The following is a 24973-nucleotide window of genomic DNA, read 5'->3' as shown; positions in this document are numbered from 1 at the left end:
CCACCACAGTTTAAATTTCTAATAGAACTATCATAATTAAGGCCATGCACATATTGTCGTATCTACATGATTTCCTTGACTAATACACGACATGTATAGCAGTTTTCCCGTGTGGTTCTTGGACTTATTATATAAAACTCAGATTAAAAGTTAAGTAACGTACAGAGCCAAAAAAATCCACATCCAAAACCAGGGTCACCAGCATTTGATCCTCCAGATGGAAGACAAAATTGCATCCAAGGACCACTTGCTTTGTGATTCGATGCGGTGTCACATTTCTAGCGGAAAATAGTACGTAGTGTCACTTCACTTTTATTGCAAATCCTCTTTTTTGGCCTTGCATTTCAAATCAATTCAAAGTCAAGCAATGTGTAAATTTTCTTAGATATTTATTTATTAAAGTTAAAATGAACTTTCAACCCTGACTATTCTGCCTAACGTGTTCGTCATGCATTGCATTTATGATCTGTTTGGTGTCAAATAAATATTTAAAAGCTTCTATAAATAGAACTCAGTCTCTCATCGATTAACATAAGTTAAAGAGATCGAACTGATTGATGAGGATTCAGGAAATGTCTTCTTGTTGTTATACAACGAGTGTTTTCTTTGCAGGATTAATCTTGTTGTGTGGAGGATTAGGATATAATGCTGAGGCTCAGCTGAGTCCCACGTTTTATGATGAAGTGTGCCCCAATGTCTCAGGCATTGTGCGTCAAGTCATTGAGGAGGCTTTGAAGACTGATCCTCGGATTGCTGCCAGCCTCATTAGGCTTCACTTCCATGACTGCTTCGTCAATGTACACAGCTTCTTCTTCTTAATTTTCTTTCTTCTTTATTAGAGAAATTAATTAATACTTTGTTTGATAGAAATTTAACTGTTTTGTTTGTTTATAGAATTGCATATATATATATATATATATATATATATAGGTAAGCATGGATTACTTCTGTGCACCGACACAATTTATAAGTAAAATATAGTAATAGTACTTGTAGTACAAATACATATATATCACAAAATGCATATGTCTGTTTTCTTTTGTTTTTATCCATATGGGTTCTTTTTGAGAATTAATATTTTTCATGATCAGATGCTCCATGGATCCATGGGCAGAAACTTTTGGGATTTCTTCAAGATTTAAGCTGAAGCACCTTATTCAACTTTGTTAATTCTAGCTACTTTCTCTGTTATACAACTTCAGAACAAATCCAATTTCTTTAGTACGTACCTAACTACCTTAAATACTTACTTGAAAAAGACGTCCTGTTAACTCTGTTTCAGGGTTGTGATGCATCAATTTTGTTGGACAACAGTAGCAGTATAGACAGCGAGAAGGGAGCCAATGCAAATAACAACTCAGCCAGAGGATTTGATGTTGTGGACAACATTAAGAGTGCATTGGAGAATGCTTGTCCCAGCACTGTTTCCTGCGCTGATATTCTCACCATTGCAGCTGAAGAATCTGTTTCTTTGGTATTTCAACAACATCAGTTTGTTACTGAATACATAATTAAGCAAATACTTTGTACAATAAAATGGCCTTAAATTTAAAGTAGTTGACCACAATTGGCATTTGCCAACATATTCATCAAAAGGGCTTAATTGTAGCTTTTGTTGCAGTCTGGAGGCCCCTCATGGACAGTCCTATTAGGAAGAAGGGATAGCACAACAGCAAACCGCACGGCTGCCAACGAATTCCTTCCGAGTCCTCGTTCAACCCTTGATTTACTCAAGTCCAAATTCTCAGACGTAGGTCTCAACACCAATGATCTGGTTGCACTATCTGGTAAGAGAAAAAAAAATGAAATATGTTGCTTTTTAGTGACAACATTTCACACATGCATATATAATTGGCAGGTGGTCACACATTTGGACGTGGTCAATGCCAGTTTTTCACCGATCGATTATATAACTTCAGCAGCACAGGTAGTCCTGACCCGACCTTGAACTCAACCTACAAAGAAACACTCAGTCAGATATGCCCAGAGAATGGGAATGGAAGTGTCCTAGTCAATTTAGATCCCTCCACACCTGATGGTTTCGATAGCAACTATTTCTCTAATCTTCAAGTTCATGAGGGCCTATTCCAAAGCGATCAAGTGCTGTTTTCGACTAGTGGGGCTGACACCGTAGACATTGTTAACAACTTCAGTGCTAATCAAAGCGCATTCTTTGAGAGCTTTGTGGAATCCATGATTAAAATGGCAAATATAAGCCTCTTGACAGGAACTGATGGAGAGATTCGATTGAACTGCAGTAAGGTGAATGGAGATTCATACGGGTCCTATGCTACTTTGGTAGCTGAATATTAATAAAAAGTTAAGGCCATGTAAAACTAATGAAGCGTTATGTACTTATGTGTGATGTGATGTGATTATTATGATGATGGCCATGGCTATGAGTTCATACTCAAACTTATATGGCTACGAGTTCAATAATTTATATACATTTTGAATAAAGCTATGAAAGTATTCACAATTATCAAATACATCCATTTGAACAAAGATATTATCAGCTTATATTATGAGCATGTCATTTTCACTAGAAAATCTAAGGAAAATCTAATGGAGAATAATCCTGTCTACAACCTAGTACACTGAACCTATAGATCTCCACCTCTTTCCCACATGTGCAACCACAATTGTTCTTTACAACATCCACAATTTATAGTTTCCATGTGATGACCTTTCCAACAAAATAAACTACAAATATATTTTCTCCAAATCCTTTTTAACGTGATCTATCTAAAAAGCAAAGCTGATTTATCTTTTATCTAGGGACTCCTCTGCTGCTGTTCTTGATGCTGCTGTTTATGTTGATTCTTGTTATGTCTAAGGAGCTGAGCATATACAAACTCGTTCCATGTATCGGGAACACCAGGGAGGCACCAGTGACTGCAATCCTGGTATTTCAAAGGCGATTTTCTCTCCTCCTCTGTTAAATTCTGTTTTCTGTAAATTGATGGATGAGCATCCCTCCGGAAATCAGTCATTCTCGTAATGTTCAGATAGAAGATTGGTGTCTTCATTTCCCTGATTATTGAGTCCACAATTCTCACTTTTGCCTTATATTTTCCTTTGAATGCCTCCTTTGCAAATGGCTCTGTCTCACCATGGCATTGCCCTCCAGAATTCCATCTTCCACCTCTGTGAAAGGGTTAAAAGATTATAAAGATGCTGTATATTTTCTAAACAACCATGAGGTTCAAGAAGTCAAAAGTACTTCATGTGGTCTGCGTACCTAAAGTGATTAGGCGAATAGCCCCGGAAGAAAACAATAGTTTTCTCAGGATTTATATTGGTGTCCACCCATCTTGCCCATGTAGTTAAAGCTTTCCGAAATGCCTCTTTAACATTCAATTCATCATAGATATAGCTACCCTCTTGATAGTAACCCTTCCTGCAAGATTCTTATATTATTGTAGTTTTCCTGCTCAGTTTGCTAAAATCAATGACATAGAGTGAAAGGGAGCATGGTTTTACCCTCTGGAAGTTTTCTCATGAGTCCACCAGTGACCTGTGTTGAAGATGAGAACATCTGCACTTTTGTACTTATCAGAGGATCTGTCAATCAAATCAAGGCGAAGTGTTTCCTTTACCGATGCATTTGCATCTGGCATCTCCCATTCTTGAACTAGAAATGGCGATCGAAAGAACTCCACTGAACAATTATACTCCTATTGATCCATTTGAGAACAAATATACAAAGATTACTTTAGAGAAACAAAGCCAAAAGGAAAGAAGGAAGAATTTATCAGGCTATGAATTCCAAATCAGAGATGATGGATAATGAACAACATGCCTGGAATATAAACGAGTAAGATCCCTCTGTACGAAATTCTTGCCTACTGGAGACTTCAAAAACTCTGCTCTTCTCATCCACTGAATTTCTAAGAACACAAAGCAAAGACTCCCACATATTCCTATTGAGAGAATCACCGACAAAAACTAGACGCTTTCCTCTCAATAATCCCAACATGTTCCTACCATTAAACCTGCACAAGACCAACATCACTAAAACAGAACCAACAAGCTTTATTCAACAGAAACGATCTAGTGAATGCATAAACATAAAATATAAACACACACTCCACACACACATTAGTCCACAGAACAGAACTCCATCATATACTAAAATTGAAATTCAGTTTGAACCGACAATCAATAATTAATTGTTATATTGATCCTCACAAGACTAATTTCAAGCAAGCAAGTAACTTTGCACTTATGAAAACCAACTATTACCAAGTACAGATTGCCACGATAGGTAGTTTGAATGAAATCGATTACCAGGTCTGCTGACTACTGTGTTTGTTTAATAAAACCAATCATGCAAAGTTAACTTAAATTAGACGTAAAACCAAATAAATATGGTATAACCAAGACATACTTAAATTAGAAGTAAAATCAGTCCAGCAAATTACCTTGGGAGATTGCAATCTTTTGGTTGCCATCTATACTTCTCGTAATCATTATCAGGCCTCCTGTTAAGAAAACAATTGAAAGACTCATCTATGTAAGGACAAGACCCCGGAACATAAAGTGGGTACGAATCATCTCTCACCCATCTTCCATCAAATATATCACAACCATTCATCAAAAACTCCAACCCAGTTTGGTTCCTTTGCTTCTCAGAGTCAGACAATGCCTCATTACCATCACTCTCTTTCGATGTGAATGCCACATAGCTTGATCTTCCTACCTGCCCCAAAACCCCATTCTTTGTAGAACCACCTTTTCCATCAGAATCTTTAGAAAAAGATTGAGGAGTCGCAGCCACAGAAGTAAATTCAATTACATTCGACGAGGAAGATTCATTTATTCTCTTTGAACCCTCCAGTACCCCAGAAAATTCTACTTCCCCAGAAATTTGGGTTTTGGTTTTCTTGGACGTCTGATTGAAGTCTTGGGACAAAGAAAAACTGGGGTTGGGTGATTGAGCATTACCCATCTGAATTTGACTCACCACATCGCTCTTCAAACTTGCACTCTTACCCAAATGTGGTAAAGACTCATTTTTCTTGGAAAATGGGTTTTCCCGGAAAAGCTCAAAAGGGGGAGTGCTTGGGGTCTGAGTAACTTTCTGAGAAGAGGAGTAGAAGGAGGCATTGAAGATGTTCTTGAAGCCGAAAGGAAAAGAGTAGCTAAATGAATTTAAAGCCAAGAAGACAGTACAGGCAATGCAGGCAAATGAGAATCCATAAGCAAAGGCGGTGGCTTTTCTTGAGGGGAACAAGATTGAAGAAAGAGAGGCCTTGGTCTCAGTTTTTGTGATTGTGGGTGACTGGTGCTTTGTGGATTGTGGGGTTGTCTGTGTTGGGGATTCTGCCATTGTCATGTGTGTGAGTGAGAGCCGAGGACTGTGTGTCTGCTTATTGCAAATTTACAAGAGTGAGAGAAGAGAGAGCAGAGTTGAGGTTTAGTTAACGTTAATTGGCCCTGAGAGATTAATTGATTAAAGACAAAAGGATTCATTTCAATTTCATTAATGACACTTTTCTGTTAAGTGGTTTGTTAACTACTAAACTTAATTCAAGAAAGTTGCTATGTTTGGAAATAAGCAAGATGCAATTATGGAAAAGCTATAGCAGTGCCCCCGAAACTATCATACATATTTCACTTTTTCCCTAAACTATTATACATGTTTCTTTTGGCTCCCTAAATTTTAATTTATGTGTCACTTTGCTCCAATTCGTCAATTTAATTAACTTTTCTATCTCCCATGCTAATAGATTAAAATTTGGGGCAAAGTGACGAATTAAAATTTAGAGGACGAAGTAAAATAAAATAAAGATCAGGAAACAAATGAGACATGGATGATAATTTAGAGAGCATTGCTATACAAAACCATTTTCTCTCACTCGCGATGCATTAATTATTTCAGTTTGTCGGATCAAGAATGTGAGAGCAAGAAGCCCCATGAATACTCTTACATATATATAATGGTTCATAAGAAGTTTTAGACATGAGAGGCTTCTTACACTCGTACGTATCTGTTCCTTTTTCTTTTGATATGGGATTTCCTTGTAAGTCAAGATACATAATTCAAAACTCTTTCAATCGTGTATGTTGAGGAGATTTAACCTCAAATATAATTTGGAAGAAAAGTGTTTTACTATCAATGACACCACTGTATCTCCTTCCTTTAATCATGGTATGCAGAGTGGAGAGCCAATGTCTGAAAGAGTGACTCATATTGTGGTACAAATTACAGCATTTGTAAATGAAAAGCTAAAAAGGGCAACATTCATAGCAATCAAAGAGCACAAAAACAGAAGTTTGAATAAGTGTAGCGGTATGGGGAAGAGATGACTGGCTTTCATTTGATAAAACTTTGGAAAAGGTTGCCTCAGTGAGCATATGAAGAGCCAAATACAGTGACCTTCAAGAAAGACCCATAACCTTTCCGGTGGTGGTGCCATAGAAAGGTTTAAGCAGAGAAAGAACAATAGGAAGAATGAAGGAGAGGAATGAGGGAGAGAAGGAAAGAGCAGTGTTGAGGAATAATTTTTTCTCATATATGTCTGTAAAATACAATAGTGTCTATATACAACTGATGAGGAGTATTCTAGGGTATCGACTCTATTACAAGATATTTGTACAATATGTAAGAAAATGCGCCCGTGATCCATCCTATTGTGAGAATATTCTGATGAGCTGTATTGGAAGCCTGCTGAGCTGTTGTGGGTGTATTAAGTAATTTCTAGATGGGTGTGGTGAGCAGTTTGTGGATGAGCTTGTGTGCTATCGTGACTACTGATTATCAAGAATCAGTGATCAATGTCATAGAAGCAAGGCCTAGTTGGAAGCCCTGGCATTGTACTCATTGTTCCCACCAAATGATATTTAATCCAGCTCCAATGCTACCCCTTACATCCCTTACTGGTAAGACAAATCCGGTGGGAGCTCCTTTCTCCGAAGCAGTGTGTGAAAATGAATACTGGGTTTTCGCCTTGCATATTGACAGACCTGAAAACCCCTGCCTGCTGTACATCTCAATCTGTTTCTCAGCCTATTCACTAGGAGGGTATACTGCAAGCAAGAATAACAAGTTTCTCACTTAGGCTATAAGGTAGTCTAGAGCTCACAGAAATAATTTTTCTGATATTCCATATCATTTCTATATGCTTCAAGCAAAAGAGATTAATGTCCAATTCTTTGTCAATGAAGAATAATTGATTATTGGGATGAAGTGACTAACCCCTCCTTTTCCACCATCGGCATGATGAGTACAAATAACTGCAATGCTGCATTTCTGGCTGCATTTAGTTGCTTCAGTGTCAGTTGAGAACTTGTTCACAGTAACAACATTCACACCATAGGCTGTGTTTAAAATATGCCTTGCCAAAGTCACACAACTGGCCTCAAGAGTCTGTATTAATGTAGGGTTAATAGCATCCTTCATTAGCACTGTTAATGCACCTCCGGCACCAAGATTAACAGCAGTTATGGGTCACTGGCCTTGCTGGTTCCGATCACAATTTTCCCAAGCCTCTCCCTCATATCCACCAGAGATGTCGTAAATGCCAAAGCTGCAATTATTTCACTGGCAACTGAAATATCAAATCCTGTTTCTCTCACCCTATCCATCTCAAGTCTCTCTCTCTCTCTCTTTTTCTTCTTTTTTCTTTTTCTTTTTTCTTTTTTCATTATTAGTACTTTCCACATTTTTCTTACATGTGCAAACACAATTGTTCATTATAGCACATTTCCCCACCCCTTGACTAACTACAACTTTTGTTCTTCTCCTTCTTTTCTATCTATCAGCTCAAGAAATACTTGTTGGATCTTCTCTTTACATAATATTTTCTCCATATCTAAAACGGTGGCCTCTGATTTTGTTCTTGATGCTTCTGTTTACGTTGCTTCTGGTTATGTCTAAGGAGTTGAGCATATACAAGCTCGTTCCATGTATCAGGAACACCAGGGAGGCACCAGTGACTGCAATCCTGAATCATAGGCTGTTTTCTCTCCTCCTCTGTTATGTTCGGTTGTCTGTAAATCGATGGATGAGCATCCTTCCGGAAATCAGTCATGCTTGTAATGTTCAGATAGTTGATTGGCGTTTTCATCCCCTTGACTACTGAGTCCAAGATTCTCATGTTCGTTGGATATTCTCCTACTAACTCCGTGAATTTTATGTTTGTAGTTGGCTTTGTCTCAGCGTGGCATTGCCCTCCAGAATTCCATGCTCCACCTCTGTGAAAGGGTAAAAATATTATGAATATATTTTCTAACCAACTATGAGGTTCTACAAATTAAAGTACTTAATGTGTTCTATGTACCTAAAGTGAGAAGGTGAATAGCCCCGGAAGAAAACAGCAGTTTTCTTAGGATTTACATTGGTATCCACCCATCTTCCCCATGTCGTTAAAGCTTTCCGAAATGCCTCATCAACATTCAATTCACTGTAGACATGGCTGCCCTCTTGATAGTAATCCTTCCTGAAAGATTCTTAATTATTGTAACTTTCCTGCTTTCCTAATAAAACCAATGACATAGACAGAGTGAAAGGGTGCATGGGTCTTACCCGCTGGAGGTTTTCTCATGAGTCCACCAGTGACCAGTGTTGAAGATGAGAATATCTGCACTTACGTAATTTTCAGAGGCACTCTCCATCAAATCAAGGCGAAGTGTTTCCTTTTCTGATCCACTTGTGCCTGGCACCACCCATTCTTGAACTAGAAATCGTGATTGAAAGAACTCCACTGAACAACTGTAATCCTATTGATCCATTCAAGATAAATACATAAAGTTACTTTAGACCAACAAAACCAAAAGGAAACAAGGAAGAACTTCATAATCAGAGATGATGGATAATGAACAACATACCTGGAATATAAAAGAGTAAGAGCCCTCAGTACGAAATTCTTCCCTACCAGAGACTTCAAAAACTTTGCTCTTATCATCCACTGAATTTCTAAGAACACAAAGCAAAGACTCCCACATATTCCTATTGAGAGAATCACCAACAAAAACTATACGCTTTCCTCTTAATAGTGTCAACATCTTCTTACCATCCAACCTGCACAAGAAGTTCATCCAAAACCAACATCACTTAAACAGAACAAACAGACTTCAATCAACAGAAACATTCCCAATGTGGGATTTTATTCTCAAGTAAAACAGTCCTGTAAATTACCTTGGAATGTTGCAATGTTTTGGTTGCCATCTATACCTCTCGTAACCATTATCAAGCCTACCGTTAAGAAAACAATTGAAAGGCTCATCGATAAGAGGACAAGACCCCGGATCATAAAGTGGGTACGAATCATCTCTCACCCACCTTCCATCAAAAATGTCACAGCCATTATTCATCAACTTCAACTTGGACCCAGTTTGTTTCCCTTGCTTCCTAGACAACACCTTTTTACTATCACTCTCTTTTCCCGAAACCCTCTTCTTTTTAGAACCATGTTTTCCATTAGAACCTTTAGAAGAAGAATGAGAACGCACAGGCTTCTTTTTCTCATAAACCTTGGAAAATTCACTTGCATGCAAAGACGAAGATTCATTTCTCTTAAGACCCTCCTCTAGTTTCCCGGAAAATTCGATTCCCGTGTTGTTGGATGACTGAGCATTATTACCAATCTGATGATCCGTCTGATTCACCACATTTCCCTTCAATCTTTCATCTTCCCCGGGAGACTGAGAAAGACCCATCTGACTTCCCTTGTGATTGTTCACCTCATCACCCTTCAAACTTGCAATCTTATCAAAAGGGTCTTTCCGGGGAAGGTCCAAACGGTTGTTTGGGGTCTGGGAAGAGGCGTAGAAGGAGGCATGGAGGATGTTGTTGAAGCCAAATGGAAGCGAGGGGCGAGATGAGTTGAAAACCAAGAGGAAAGTGCAGACAACGAAGGCAAACGCGAATGTATAAGTAAAGACCATGGATTTTCTTTTGGTGAACAAGATTGACAAAAGAGAGGCCTTGTGGTGCTCTGCTTTTGTGGGAGATTGATGCTTTGTCGTGGAATCTGCTGCACCTGTGATATGTGCGATTGTGGGTCGAGTAGAGGCCATCGTCGGCTCTGCAAATAATTCTGTTCGTAATTTTAACTGACTAACTTGAGGGGAATCTGAATCCGCCATTGTTATCTATATAATTATTGTATGTGCAAATAACTGGCTGATGACAGGGAGGAGGGTTTACAACCCTGACTGCCTCAAAATAGAGACAAAGAGAGACACAACGGAGTTTGATTTTCAGTTTTGCTGAAAATGTCATCCATTTGGTTAATAAGTTGACTTAGTTCCAAGAAATTTGCTATTTTTAGACATAAGCATGCGTGCAGATACAATCAATCACAGGCAAGTGTTGGAGATTCCCTTTCTGTTTTTTCGGTTTGGGTTGGAAAATCAACCGTTTCTGTTTGTCTGTTTTTTTCGGTCGGTGAAAAAATACGGATCAGGAAAATGCTATACGACATTTTTTGTAATCGATTATATGGCAAACTCTTACTTAACTCATTCTGTGGTCCATTGCTCCCTCTAGCATTACTCATACAATTTTTTTTTTTCGCATAATCATCCTTTACTTATAGTCCATAGATGCATTTAATAAAGTCAAAAAATATTCAAATTATTATTTATCATAATCCTCTTCTACCTCTTTTCTGATATGAATACATGCATGAGTTGATCTGCTAACCAGTGGATAATGGCATGGTCCAATTGTCACCACCCTTTTAATGTAATCCCCAAATGTGTGGTTGTAGAGAACAACTCTTTTTATCAACCTCAGAGATTTCTTCTTTTATTTGAGAAATCGTTATCTAGTAATACAGAAAACCGACACAACATGAACATGCAAAAAGCACAATAACGAAAGTTTGAAGAAGTGTATTGGTAAGGTTGCCTGAGTGAAGCATATGGAGAGCCAAATGCAGTGACCTTCAAGAAAGACCAATGACCCTTCCGGTGGCGGTGTCAAGATCAATGTCATAGAAGCAAGGCCGAGTCGGAAGACCTGGCATTGTACTCATTGTTCCAACCAAAGGATATATAAATCCAGCTCCAATGCTAGCCCTTACATCCCTTATTGGTAAGACAAATCCACTTGGGGCTCCTTTCGCAGAAGCATTGTGTGAAAATGAGTACTGGGTTTTCGCCATGCATATTGGCAGACCAGAAAACCCCTGCCTGCTGTACATCTCAACCTGTTTCTCAGCCTATTCACACAAATGAAGAAAGCTCATATCAATAAGCATGTCCTGTAAACTTCCATGCTGGTTCAAAATTTACAACATTTTGGCTTCAGCGGTGTCAAGAACAAAATGAAAAGGGAAAAGAGAAGATATGTCTATCCTGAAAATGCTGTAGAAGAATGAAGTTGATGTTCGGTTTGCAGCACAAGTTATAGTTTTTTTATTTTTTGATGAGAAAAACAAGACAAATAGTTGTATTCATTGGTATTAAAGTGTTGTCTATCTTTTAATGAATAAAAAATTAAATGAACTGCAGATACTGAAACAAATTGCGTAACTTGAATGTTTAAAATAATAACACATGCGCTTACCTGCTCTGAGTATTCAACACCGCTCGCGCCATATGACCTTGCTATTGCCTCTATTTTTTCTTTAATACTAAAATCCAAAGGATATAAAAACTTTAATGGTTGTGTAACATTCTCGCAAGCTTTTTGAACTGCAATCCCTAGGTCTACCTGTGAATGTAACGGATTGAAAGGAAGTGAGACAAAGCAAGACAAGCATAGTTAAATACAATTTAATCAATATTCAAAAAGAAGAAAATGACACTTATGCCTAAGCACAAGATGGAATATCTTGGAAGAAATATGAGATCAGAGCATAAGTTGCCAAGACTTCTATTAGGCTCGAACAGCAGGTAAAAGAGAGAAAGAAGTGACGGTCTAAACAAGGCAAGATGAGTTAGGAAATTGGAGATTATCATGAGAGTAAAGCTGGGATTGCAAGTTGTAGTGGTGTGCACTGCAAGCAAGAAGAGCAAGCTCCTCATTAGGCTATAAGGTGATTCTAGAACTCACAAAATGGTTAGTGTAGATCATTAACTTTTTCTGCTATTTCATATAATTTGATTAATTTCTATATGCTTCAAGCAAAAGAGATTGATCTCCAATTATTTTCATCAACAAAAACTAATCAGTTAATGGGATGAAGTGACTAACCGCTCCTTTTCCACCATGGGCATGATGAGTACAAATAACTGCATCATATGCCCCAGCAGCCAATGCTGCGTTTCTAACTGCATTTAGTTCTGCTTCAGTGTCAGTCGAGAACTTGTTCACAGCAACAACAACATTCACACCATAGGTTTTTGTGTTTGAAATATGCCTGACCAAGTTCACACAGCCAGCCTCAACCAAAGCCACATTCTCAGTTATGTAGGCATTGTTAAGAGGCTTCCCAGCAACAACGTCCGGCCCACCACCATGCATTTTTAAGGCCCTTATAGTTGCAACTATAATTGCACACTGTGGTGTTAAACCACTATACCGGCATTTTATATTCATGAACTTCTCAGTACCAATATCAGCACCAAAACCAGCTTCTGTGACCACAAACCCACCTGGTCCCACCAATTTCAGTGCAATCTTATCAGCCACAATAGAAGAATTCCCGTGCGCAATGTTTGCAAAAGGACCAGCATGAACAAGAACTGGGGTCCCTTCAAGAGTCTGCATTAATGTAGGGTTAATAGCATCCTTCATTAGCACCGTTAATGCACCTCCAACACCAAGATCATCAGCAGTTATAGGTTCACCAGCTTTGCTGTTTCCAATCACCATTTTCCCAAGCCTCTCCCTCATATCCGCTAGAGATGTCGTAAGGGCCAAAACTGCCATTATTTCACTGGCAACTGAAATATCAAATCCTGTTTCTCTCACCATCCCTTTCTCATCGGGGCCCTGGCCAATCGAAATCTTCCTCAAGAACCGGTCATTTATATCCATTACTCTTCTCCATGTGATAGAATCAGGGTCAATATCAAGCCTAGCGAATTTCTTAACTTCGTCTGGTGTAAGATCCTCAGGCTTGGTCTTGGAGATACCAAGCTTTGTCAGACGTCTAAACATGATGTCATTAAAGCTCCGTTTGCCTTCTTTGTTTGGTGGACATAATCGGTTCAGTAGAGCCTTATCTGATTGGGTTGCCTCATGGAAAAACCGAGTATCAATAGCAGCAGCTAGAAGATTGTTTGCAGCTGTTATTGCATGAATATCTCCTGTTAGGTGAAGATTAAACTCATCCATTGGGATCACTTGACTGTAACCACCACCTGCGGCACCCCCTTTAATTCCAAAAGTTGGTCCTTGTGATGGTTGACGAAGGCAAGTAACAACCTAATGTCATAAAAAGGGAGAATTGGTGATCAAGCCGCTTTTTGGCATTGGGAAGTAGTAAGGAAAGCTGGACAAGCCGCTTTTGGCAGGATCTGACTCTGTTTATTAAGTCTTTCATACAAACTCCAAATACTTAAAAGAAAATTTCACAACAAAGGAGATAAAGACAAGGGATGCTTGAAATACTTTGATTGTACATTTGAAGACAGAAATGAAATAAATGCACTGATTTCTTATCTTATCCAGTTCCAACTTATCTACAGGGTTTTTTTTTTCCCTCAAAAAACATATTCTTTCTCCTCAGGCGCAGAGAAGCAGGATTAGCTTTTACAGCAGAAACTAATTAAAAAACAAAAAAAAGCATATACAGCAGATAAAGCAAGGAGAAATCAACAGGCGTAAACTCAATTCGGATTTTTTTATTATTCATTTAAATGTTGAAATCATTAACACTATTAGAACTCAATATCAACTGCCCAACAAAAAAATAAAAAAGGGTAAACCAATAAATGTAAACAATTTTTTTTAATAAAAAAAAAAAAAGTTCACCTTCTTATCCTGAAAAGCACCCAAAGCTTGGCAGAGTCCAACAGTAGTGGTAGACTTGCCCTCTCCGAGAGGGGTAGGAGTAATCCCTCCAACCACAACATAATACCCATTAGCAGATCCTTTGAGCTCATCAATCACAGACAACAAAACCTATACACCCAAATACGTAGAATGAATTTTATTATACTCAAACATAATAATACACTACCACCCACCAAATAAGAGATGGAAAAGAAGCAAATGAATGAATGACCTTGGCCTTGTATTTGCCATAAAGATCATAGTGGTTGGGACTAAGATTGAGGTCTTTGGCAATCTGAGAGATGTGGACAGGCTCAACTGAATTAGCAATGTCTATGTCTGCTGGAACTGGGGATGCCACCTGCAGCTTCCTCACTGATGATGATGATGAACTCATTTTGGGTCCAAGAGTATTATTTGATATGTTTTCTGGGTCTGAAATCTGAATGTCTGATCCCTCTTACTTGGTTCTTGGTTTTTTTGTTTGACTCTTTGAGAGTTTGAGTAGTGAGCCAGTCTTGTCGTTTTGCGGAACATAGATTTGAGTGTAGTTTAACTTCTTATCTAGGATTGGAGTCCAGGATTCTAGGTTAAGGTGATAACTGGCACACTTGGTAAACCTTGATAAAGTCAAGTTGTTGGGCCAATAGTTCTTTTGTCAAGAAACTAACAAAGCAAGTGGCAAGGCACAAAGGCCCAAGAAACTAACAAAGCTTACAAGGCCCAAAGGCCTAACATGCTAAGTCATCTCCTCAGTTCTTTTGTCGTTCTTTTCCTCCGTTTCTTCAACTCTGTATTCCTCAGTGTCCTCATAGCCGCCGCCTCTCAATCTCCCTTCTCATCACTTCCCTTTATCGCCATTAAAGTAAAATTGTAAGGTAAGTCATGTATAAACTCACTTCAACTTCAAGCTCTGTGAACCAAATTTGTTATTGTATTTCTGATTATCACTAGACAAATCTTCATACTCTTTGGTTATGTTTGGGTATGGTGCTTTCAAGAATTGGATTTTATTTTGTGTTTTGGGGTTGCTGCTCTCTCTTGTGTGTGTGTGTGTTTTTTTTTATTATTATTGGAAACAATAGAATGATTATGAACACGTAGGAGTTGGGGTATTCCTTCACGTCTGCTGGAGTGGCAGCCATTGCCTTGGCTTTGCAGACATAGGTTGGGGTCGGGGCATTGCTCTGTGCTGTGTTGGGTCGGATCGTTGTAATGGGTTGCCATTACCTGTTTCAAATTATTTTCATCTTAGTATTATATATTAATTGGTCAAGTTAAACTCACATTATTAGTTCATATTTACTGTTGCTTTAGTTAAAATTATACCATTACATATCTGATTGTTTAGTTGAACTTTGTGTATATGTATAACTGAGTGACAAACAACCTCAACTTTTCATTTGAAAATCTCTTTTTTAAGCAGCTAAAGAAGCTCTCTTTTTTTTTTTTTTCTTCAGGTGTATCCATTATTGCTTTTCTTGTTGTTTTTTTGAATATTTAGTATTTATGTACATGAATTAAGGTTGCAAACTTGCCACAACAGTTTTATTTTCCACTATTAAAGCTCGTGATCTACCCAAATTTGTATTAATAGTGGTAATTACGAGCACATATTGTATGTAGTGCGGACACTGCACTCTTTCTTACTAAAATTTCTTTTGATTGAATTTTCCTCTTTAAAGTTTTATTTTCTCTTATGTTGACATTTATTTTCAATAAATTTACAATAACGTTTATTTCATATAACTGATATGAATTAATTAGATTTGGACCATCTATTGTAGTGTGGGTTGGACAAATTTGCATCAATATTTATGTGGTTATTAAGTGTGTTTTTTTCTCTGTTTTCTTTGTCACTGATCTTCGCAATTTGGAATCAGAAACAGCAGCTCTGACAATGAAGAATAAAAAAACAAGTAAGAAGCGTGCAGCAGCATATGATCCAGACTCTCCTATCGTTAAAGACATGGTTGAAATTGGTAAGGGTTCTTTTACTTGATACAAAACTAGGAGCACCAATTTAGATTTTGAACAATATTGTTCCTATTCCAAACCCCCACCCCATTCAAGAGTGAAAAAAAAAAAAAAAAAAAGAATTGGGTAAAGTGCACTGCCGCTTGTGTACTATCAAAATTTAAATTATTATAAATAATATTATCACTAAAACATGATTATTTGTTTACATTTTTTCTTATTTGTTTCAAAATTTTCTTACTTTAGATTAGAAAAACAATGGTTCATGAACAAAATACAAACCTTGAGCATATGGTTGTTGATATGTGTACCCTGATCCACATGTAGGGCATGGAGAGGCTGCAGAAGGAGTCCTCGTTGACAATGATTTGAATGAACCAACCATGGGAGAAAAACTTGAAAGTTTAAATTTACTGGACAATGATAGAGCAAAGAGCCATGATGTAGAAGACTCTTCTCTCATTGCAAAGCCTCCGAGTGCGGACTCTGTTCATATTTTGCTTAAGCAAGCACTACATGCTGATGACCGTGCCCTTCTATTAGATTGCTTATACACCCAAGATGAGAAGGTAATCACTCCCTTTGTTCATACTTAATATTAATCATTTAGGACTGGTGTTTAAGAATAAATGTTAATGTGCATGATACAATCTGTTGTTGTAGGTCATTGCAAAATCTATCTCACTGTTGAATCCATCTGGTGTTCTGAAGCTCTTACAATCTCTCATTTCTATTATTCAGTCAAGGTATGACACCTAACAGTATGTTGTATATACTCGATCATTTGTATCATTGATACTTCTCAAATACTGCTTGATGTGTACCATTGGCAAAAAACACTTCCAACTTGGACCATTGGCTGTATATTTCAAAATTTTCTTGTGGTTTGCAATACTCAGTCATTAATCCTAGAATGGCCGACTCGTGATGCAGATCGTATACAAAAGTAGATGAGAACATTTGCCTAGCGGTTTTTTTGTTATTATGGCAGTTGGTTTTATATTCAGACTTCTAATTATACTGAGCTAATGAACTTTTTTTGGCGGCCTCCTATTCTGAAGGCCACCTTATATTTTTTTTTTCGGTGTTTTTGGAGGTTGACACATGCTGCATATCTGTGTTTGAATGTAGATTAGGATGCTTTTATATTGGTCACCCTCTCTTTTGTTCTGGTATTCAGTCAGTTTCATAAACTTGTATGCTTATCTGCGTAATGGATTGTGTATGCTGTACTTTTTACTCCAGGGGTGCAATTTTGGCGTGTGCACTTCCATGGCTGAGAAGTCTACTTCTTCAACATGCAAGTGGGATAGTGTCCCAAGAATCTTCTTTAAGTGCCTTAAACTCTTTATATCAGGTCAGAAATTGTTAACATAGATAATTAATACTCCCTTCCAAACAAAAAAAAAAGGTTTTGTTTAAGAATGAGCCATCTGGACTTCGTATAGAAATCAAAGTTTTCTATTTTCTTCTTTCGATTGAATGTAAACCTAAAAACTTTAGGAAGTGGCATGTTCTACTTCCATTACCTGTTGATTTTTAGTTTTTTAATGGAATTTATCATTGTATATATATGCAGCTCATTGAGTCCAGAGTTTCAACTTTTCAGTCAGCTTTTCAACTATCAAGTGTCTTAGACTTGCTGTATACAGGGGTAAGGGTGCTTGTGTTAATGAAATTTGTGGCAACTGAAATGGTCCCAAATATCTAGCTCATGCAAAGCTTTTTGAACAGGTAGTTGATGAAGAGGATGAGAGTGGCACAACAATTCCAGTTGTTTTTGAGGACATAGATGACAGTGATGAAGAGGAATCTGAGGATGCCATGGAAACCGATGAAGACAACAAAGATGACAAGGAATCTGATGCAGAACTTGGTGGTGTTAGTGATTTTGAAGGAATTGAAGGAATTGAAGACATGAGTGATTGATGCAAATTTTGAGATTCGTTCTGGTTGTATTTATATGGTTGATAACATTGTGAACTTCTTAGCAATTGTACCAACCACATGAGCATTCCATATGAATGAAATTTTGTTACATGTTTCTCTATCTTCGAGTAGAAATATAAAATGTACGTCACTATAAAGGCTTATAGAGAGGAGGGATTGGGGTGAGGCACGAACCTATCCTGTTTTTATACATCTTGATTTTTTTTTCATTAACCGACCCCTTTCAAAAGAAATAAGAACTAGTGAATCAGAAACAATTAATTAGATAATTTTATTTTTTTCAAGGAATATACATATCAATATTCAAACATCAATGACCGTGATGTGTTTTATTTTTATCTGAATAATGAGATTACAATCTCAAAAAAAGAAAAGAAAATTACAATCCCACTCCTACCCCACTAAAAAGAAAAATACAACAGCATTCCTATCACAGCGAGGAGGAAGCACAAGACATCTAAAACTTGCCCAACAACAACGTAAAACTACAAAAAACAACAGCTGAAGAACATACACTAAACAACAAAGATCATAATTCCCAAACTAGTCCATGTCCCTCTTATAGTAAACATGCTCGTCTTCCTCATCATCTTCCTTGGCCATGCCAAAGGTGCTTTTTCACATGCTCCCCAGTCTGGTGGAGGAGCCCCTCAGTCTTCGCCTTCCCGCTCTGGGCCGTCTCTCGGGCCTTTTGGGCCGCCTCTGAGGCCTTTTCCTTGGTCACCTCCTTGCTCTCCCAGGCCATATCCTTTGCAACATTTGCCTTATCTTGGGCCTTGTCTCCAGTTGATTCACCTTGGTTGACTGGGCCGTCTCGTAGGTATTGTCCTTTGCTGCTTGGGCCTTTTCCCCTATTGAGCCTATCATCTGGTTGGTCCTTTCCTGAGAGACAATATAAAAGCCAACATTAACATCACATGACATTATATAGTAAAAATGCATGTAAACAATGACATAACACCACTTTATCTTATATGTGAAAGAGTTATATATACCTGAGTTTGGCCCTTGGCTTCACCAGCTCTGTAGCTCTGTCCATGGGATGCCATTTTGCTTTCCAACACACTTAGATTGATAAAACGTTTGAGTAATAGACTGTAAGAATGTGTTTGATCTTCAAGTACGTTAGTGACTCGTGTAAAGGAATAGTAGTGCATGCTAATATGCTATGCTATATATATATACCATTGCAAGTGGGGCTAGGTGATTGACATGTGTCCTGCTTGTTGACACCTAGGTGACACGTGCCTTTCCATGATAAGGAGTCATGATAACATTGTTATATTGATAAGAGTTAGCCTACACCGGGCTGGCACGTGTTGATTCGCGGTTAGTCATACACGAATATTATTGTTGCTTATTGTTTACTGCATGCAGTGAAATTTATATGGCTGCAGCCTGCAGTCGATCAAGCTACATGCATGTGTGACGTATTCTTTGGAGCAAATTTAATTCAAAGCATTTATATAGCTAGCTTTTGCATTATTGTTTGGTGCACGATATATAATATAATAAATATTGTATTAAGTTCTTTTGGTGTAGCTAGAGCACGAGAATGTCGTTGGATTCCACGTACAAAAGATTGTTTCTAAAGTGATAGGCATGTATTGTCAGGGCCAAGTCATCCTAGCACAATTCAACATTTTAGTCATACTATTCTCATGGTCATGACGTTTTGGCCGGTCTTCTACTTTTGCTTATATTATGCAGCTAGATACTATTCTAAACTAATTAATTTTGATCAACACTAATAAATTAAACTGGCCTGGCCACCAATTGCATGGCATAAATTTGCCTCGTAATATATAATAATAGTAATAGCTTATTCCTCATGTTCTAGACACAATAATCAAAAGAATAAATTAAATAATAGGCATAAATTTAATTTAGACACATAACTATATATGCTATTTTAACAGGGTCCACGAACTTTCAAATATTTCAAATATACACCTGATTTATTATGTAAATTGAAAAATAAAATTCCGTCCATCAATTTATTGAGAGATCAGTTAAATGTCAGCTTAACTTTTGCTAACAGGGATTAATTGGCAACGTGGCACCAACTCAACATACATTTCCCGCCAAATGAGCAACACATGTCCACTTGACAAGGGCCCACACACCCATCATCTCCTTCCACTCGTCAAACGCTCTCCTAACCATTTAGTTTCTAAAAAACATTACATTTTTCCCTAAATTCGAATATAAATCTCTCACTTGTATTCAACAAGCGAGAAAGAGATGATGAGTTTGAAATGAGCGACACGGGTCCACCTAACCCCTGACACGGGCCCACAAACTCTCACTCTCTCTATTATTATTAAATTGTGGGCCCGTGTCGCTCATTCAGCGGGAAATATTTGCTGAGATAGCGCCACGTCGTCAAGTAATCCCGGTCAGCAAAAGCCAAGCTGTCATTTAACTGATATCTCAACGAATCAATGGATATAAATTCATTTTTCAATTTAGATAATAGATCGGGTGTATATTTGAAATATTTTAAAGTTCATGGACCCCGTTGAAATAGCTTATATAGTTACGCGTCTAAATTGAATTTATGCCTAAATAATAATATGCATGCTTAAATTAAGTAGGAACTTAGGAACCAAGTCTTCAACAGAAAAAGACAAAAAAGTTAAAATAAAAAAGCAGGGTATACTGCCTACTGTACTGGGTACCCTTGGAAGTCCTGTAGAGTCAAGTCAAGTTTATGCCACAGGAGACTTAATCATGTATAATTAATTAAGCGTGTGGTGTACTGGTGTGGTCAAGTAATAACCTCTAGGCTGCTGATCATGCAGGCTACAAAAAAGTCAATTAGAAGCAGCTTCATTTGATGGGCAGCCCCTTCCTTTTCGATCTCCTTGTCTATATATAACAAAGGGTTCCCTTAAGTCTGCTTCATACTCAATTACTTCATCATTCTGATCATCTCTCATCTATTGATCTTACAAACAATTAATATTTATTGCTCTGCAATTGCAAATTAATTAATTCTCAAACTAGCTTAATTGCTAGCTGCAACTTCATCTGGATCGATCATATCTTAGCTAAATTAAAGGGAATGGCGGTAGAGATGATGATGAGCTCGTTGGTGTTGGCGGATAATGACACAATATTAATGAAGGTGGTGATGTTTGCGGTGGTTCAAGCTTTGGTTTATGTGATCCTTTCCAGTTCATCCAATCTCTTCTCCTCCACCAACAATAAATTAAGGTCATTTGGCAGCTTTAGACCTGCTCCTTCTGCCACCACCATTAACCATATTCTCGCTGCAATCTCTGACTAATTACTAACTGCTGCTGCTGCTTCTACTATGTCCTCGATCACCTGCTATAGATGATTCATCATGATCGACCATATATCTTCGATCGATCTCATTCTTTTTATGAAGCATATATAAGCCTTTCACTTCGCTTAGTACGTACCATTAATTGATGTCATGTAAAATACGTACACTACTTCATTCTTTCATTACTATACTACACATATTTCTCTTACAACAATTGCATGTATTAATTGCACATTCGATCTCTAGCTAACATATGTATTATTATAAAAAAACAACATATATACTATTCCAGTCCAATCAATCATTCTCGTCCAATACACCTAGCTTCCTTGAATTCCTATCGCATTTGCACACACTTCGTTTTTGAACACGTCTAACAGGCATCGACTATTTAAATGAAAGAAATTGATGAGCACTGAAATTAATACAAAACAATTACGGAGTCCCATTAGAAATTGGTTATGTAGTTGAAGCAGTCGATCCTGATCATCTTTACTCGAGTCTCGACCATTTATGTATGACTTCAAGCGCGCCCCCAAGGGTTTAATGCTAGATTTGGGCAATTAATTGCCTTATTGCCTAATGCTAATTGGGTCGATCACCCTGCGCCATAACGTACATTAACAACCAATTAATAAGCTAGTTGAGATCTCCCATTAATATATATATATATAACAAACCCTATATATATATAAATAAACCCTATAATCTTAATACAGTTGTTCATCGATCATACTCCCAAATAAACAATAAAAACATAAACAATTTTCTTTTCTTTTATTTTGCTGGTACGTACCAATTAAGGTGGGCTAGCTTAAGCCCAAACAAACAGAAACAAATTAAAATACTAAACACAATGACGTACACTAAGATATATAGGCCAATGAATATTCTTTGTCTATATATAATTGAGCAGAGATGGAATCCAGAACAAGTTTGAGAGTAGCATAAAAGGCCATTTAGGCCAGTTCTTCCTGGAGGCGATATGGGCTCGAGAGGAAATGATATAATAACAAAGAACCTGAGAAGACACATAACAGGCCACCAGAAATCCATAATCACCAAAAAGGTCCTCGATCATAAACGGATTCCAGAGTTAATCCTTGGATATAATCAGCAAAAGTCTCATAATTAAACAAGCACAAAAAAGGCCATCATCATCATTTCGATCGCTTAATTCGTACGTAGAAATTAATTAGATATTAATTACGTGATCGAGTTGTATATGTTTCAAGAATATTAATTGCGCGCTATTATATATATATATATATAGAGAGAGAGAGAGAGAGAGAGAGAGAGAGAGAGAGACCGATATTCGATCATGAATAGGGGTGTGATTTGGATTGGAAAATCCGAATCCGATTCCTATCCGAAAATTTCCAATTTTATTCCGAATCCGAAAATGCCGAATCCGAAAATGCCGAAATCCGAAAATTCTGAAAAAAATTGGATTGGAATTGGAATGTTTATGTAAATTCCGATTCCGATCCGAATTCCGATCCAAATTCTGAAATGTTCCGAAGGCATTCCGATCCGATATTTCCGAAATTATGCCAATTTATTCCATATTATATATTTTATCATTTATTTAGTATGATACATATAACATATATTTTAAAAAAGATGATTAATACTATTAATATAAACATATGTACATTATAAATATATGTGTATCATAATAACATAAATAGTAAGTTGGTAACACAAACACCCACATTTTTCCGTACATGTAATTACTATTTTTTTTTATTAGGGAGGGGAATTGAAGATATGAGGCAATTCTACAGTTGTTCCAACTGGAATATCCCACCAATTGTAATTACTAATTACTAAATATTTAAGCTTATTATATTCAAAATTTCAAACATGATATATATTATTTGAGTAACATGTATTTATATACACATATATATATATATGAGTAACATGATATATATATGTGTGTGTGTGAGTAACATGTATCTACCAGTGACATTTATTCTAACAATGTTGGATGAGCTTTAAAGATTAATCTCCCACCTCTAAGATATGTGCTATTAAGCCTATTATACATTCATAGTGACATTTATTTCTCTTGTATATTATGTATGTTATAATATATAATATATACTATTAAATATACACAATATATATATATCATTCATAATTTATTTCTCTTATAATATACATAATCTAGCAATGAAAACCTTGCTAGATTGCATCTTTTTTTTTTCCCTTCTTTTCTAGATTTTTTTTATGGTAATGGTATGGGATGGTATGGTTCTAAATGTTATTTAAATTAATATTTTGAATTTTCTTTTTAAATTGGACATATATTTTAATTACATCTTAATATAAATATTGAAATGCATCATAATCTATTGTCTTTTAATTTTTTTTTGTTTGTTAATTTCATCATTATTCTATAAAAAAATCCGAACATGTTCTAAAAAATATTATGAAAATGTGAAAATTCCGATTTTTTATTTGAAAATTTCAAATGTTTATCCGAAAGTTCTGAAAATGTTATATTCCGAAAAATTCCGAAAATTCCGAGAAATCCGAAAATTCCGAATCGGAATGAGATGTTGAAATTCCGATTTTTTGGAATGGAAATTGGAACATAAATTCTATTCCAAAATTTTTTTGATTGGAATTGGAACACCCTATTTCCGATCCGATCCGGCCGAAACACACCCCTAATCATGAAGAATACAACGGTACGTGCGTGGCTTGTTAAGCTAGCCGCAGCCACCACATTTACTTGTATGATATCCCAAGGGCATATATACATATTACATAGTAATAGTATGCATACCAAATTGTCAATCACTCTACAAAACAAAACGTACCCAATTAAAACTCTTCATTTCCCATATCAAAATTAGATTTTCACATGACATTGATTTGGCCGGTTTTAATTCTTAAAACATTTTACTATTATTTTAAAGGCTAGAGCTAGCTAGCTTCTTACCTCAAGTGTATTATTATTATTTATTTAAATTTTGTATCTCCATTCTATTTTTGTTCTGGGAAGACATATATATATATGTGTTGTATTCTTAATTATCATCGAATATTACACTTCACAAAGACTCACTACAAGAAATTTGAACAAATCACACTCCTCATTGGTGACACAAAATGAGATGACAATTGAGAATTTTAGTCCCTATTGCCCAATTGTCACCAATTTTTGTTAAAATCAAGGCACTTCAGTCTCTATTGCCTAATTGTCACCTTATTCTATGCCACCAATGAGAGTGGACATTATTCATATTTCCTTAGTGACTACAATGATAATTAGCAATTTAGGTACGTTGCTACTTAGCTAGCATTTCCAATATCGCAAATACTGACAACTGGTCCTCTGCAGAGGATTAGGATTTAGGACCCCAATGAGGGACATACTACAATCTACATAGTATATTATTATACATGCATATCTAGCTAGCAGTAGTAGCTACAATATGCACATAGAAACATGTATAGGATATATATATATACATTTATTGCATCAAATTATGTAATTATTGCTTAGACTCCATATATTTCTATTCAATTCTCCTTTCATTAGCATCCTCTTTTTCAATCTCTTGCGTTTCGACCCAAAAATTTTAAAATTTTATCCGTCAAAAAAAATTTATAATTTTATTTACTCACATACTATATAGTGCAAGACCTTAAGGTTTGTTTGGCTGGCCGTAATCCAAAACTTGGAATGAGAATTGGATTATATTACAAGAAGACTTGATATTTGATTGACTGGAAAGAAAACAAAACTAAAGAATTGACATTAGTTGACTATAAACCAATTCCATCAAAAAGAAGGAACAAAAATACCATGAGGGGGGTGGTATTTTTATTTCATAGTTAAT

The 24973-nt window shown here is 36.7% G+C and overlaps 6 protein-coding genes and 1 pseudogene across 9 annotated transcripts; 3 read left to right on the top strand and 4 right to left on the bottom strand.

Annotated features, from left to right (window-relative positions):
- Nucleotides 1–500: 500 nt before the first annotated feature.
- LOC147296032 (peroxidase A2-like) lies at nt 501–2387 on the top strand. The gene is made up of 4 exons (XM_086229999.1): nt 501–797; nt 1283–1474; nt 1622–1787; nt 1859–2387. The coding sequence occupies exons 1-4, from the start codon at nt 558–560 to the stop codon at nt 2311–2313; spliced, it is 1053 nt and encodes a 350-aa protein (XP_086086125.1). The 5' UTR covers nt 501–557; the 3' UTR covers nt 2314–2387.
- Nucleotides 2388–2524: 137 nt separating this feature from the next.
- LOC147296031 (protein trichome birefringence-like 4) lies at nt 2525–5361 on the bottom strand. Its single transcript, XM_086229998.1, has 5 exons — nt 4425–5361; nt 3803–3995; nt 3484–3677; nt 3242–3400; nt 2525–3147 (listed from the first exon to the last, which is right to left on the bottom strand). Exons 1-5 carry the CDS (start codon nt 5336–5338, stop codon nt 2775–2777), a joined length of 1833 nt encoding a protein of 610 aa, XP_086086124.1. The 5' UTR covers nt 5339–5361; the 3' UTR covers nt 2525–2774.
- Nucleotides 5362–6584: 1223 nt separating this feature from the next.
- On the bottom strand, nt 6585–14445 carry THFS (10-formyltetrahydrofolate synthetase). Of its 2 annotated transcripts, none has more exons than XM_086229996.1 (5): nt 14127–14445; nt 13874–14023; nt 12149–13324; nt 11519–11665; nt 6585–7012 (listed from the first exon to the last, which is right to left on the bottom strand). In XM_086229996.1, the coding sequence occupies exons 1-5, from the start codon at nt 14289–14291 to the stop codon at nt 6824–6826; spliced, it is 1827 nt and encodes a 608-aa protein (XP_086086122.1). In that variant the 5' UTR covers nt 14292–14445; the 3' UTR covers nt 6585–6823. The 2 variants fall into 2 exon arrangements, with proteins under 2 accessions (XP_086086122.1, XP_086086121.1); XM_086229995.1 differs by lacking the exon at nt 6585–7012 and adding an exon at nt 10510–11171.
- On the bottom strand, nt 7021–10260 carry LOC147296030 (protein trichome birefringence-like 4). The gene is made up of 5 exons (XM_086229997.1): nt 9143–10260; nt 8833–9025; nt 8531–8724; nt 8286–8444; nt 7021–8199 (listed from the first exon to the last, which is right to left on the bottom strand). Exons 1-5 carry the CDS (start codon nt 10090–10092, stop codon nt 7818–7820), a joined length of 1878 nt encoding a protein of 625 aa, XP_086086123.1. The 5' UTR covers nt 10093–10260; the 3' UTR covers nt 7021–7817.
- Nucleotides 14446–14646: 201 nt separating the features above from the next.
- LOC147296028 (WD repeat protein) lies at nt 14647–17921 on the top strand. Of its 3 annotated transcripts, none has more exons than XM_086229107.1 (7): nt 14647–14772; nt 15784–15876; nt 16199–16440; nt 16535–16617; nt 17117–17228; nt 17451–17525; nt 17606–17921. In XM_086229107.1, exons 2-7 carry the CDS (start codon nt 15795–15797, stop codon nt 17798–17800), a joined length of 789 nt encoding a protein of 262 aa, XP_086085233.1. In that variant the 5' UTR covers nt 14647–14772; nt 15784–15794; the 3' UTR covers nt 17801–17921. The 3 variants fall into 3 exon arrangements, with proteins under 3 accessions (XP_086085233.1, XP_086085234.1, XP_086085232.1); XM_086229108.1 differs by having other exon boundaries at nt 14649–14772; nt 15778–15876; nt 17610–17921; XM_086229106.1 differs by having other exon boundaries at nt 14649–14772; nt 15778–15876.
- Nucleotides 17922–18364: 443 nt separating this feature from the next.
- On the bottom strand, nt 18365–18870 carry LOC147296027 (uncharacterized; annotated as a pseudogene).
- Nucleotides 18871–20770: 1900 nt separating this feature from the next.
- Nucleotides 20771–21313, top strand: LOC147296026 (uncharacterized). The gene has a single exon (XM_086230168.1). The coding sequence runs from the start codon at nt 20889–20891 to the stop codon at nt 21111–21113; it is 225 nt and encodes a 74-aa protein (XP_086086294.1). The 5' UTR covers nt 20771–20888; the 3' UTR covers nt 21114–21313.
- The last annotated feature ends 3660 nt before the right edge of the window (nt 21314–24973 follow it).

The sequence above is a fragment of the Dryas octopetala genome, chromosome 1, assembly GCF_963921425.1.
Source record: "Dryas octopetala chromosome 1, drDryOcto1.1, whole genome shotgun sequence".
NCBI classification, from domain to species: Eukaryota; Viridiplantae; Streptophyta; class Magnoliopsida; order Rosales; family Rosaceae; genus Dryas; species Dryas octopetala.
This window is presented reverse-complemented; position numbering and strand designations above follow the sequence as displayed.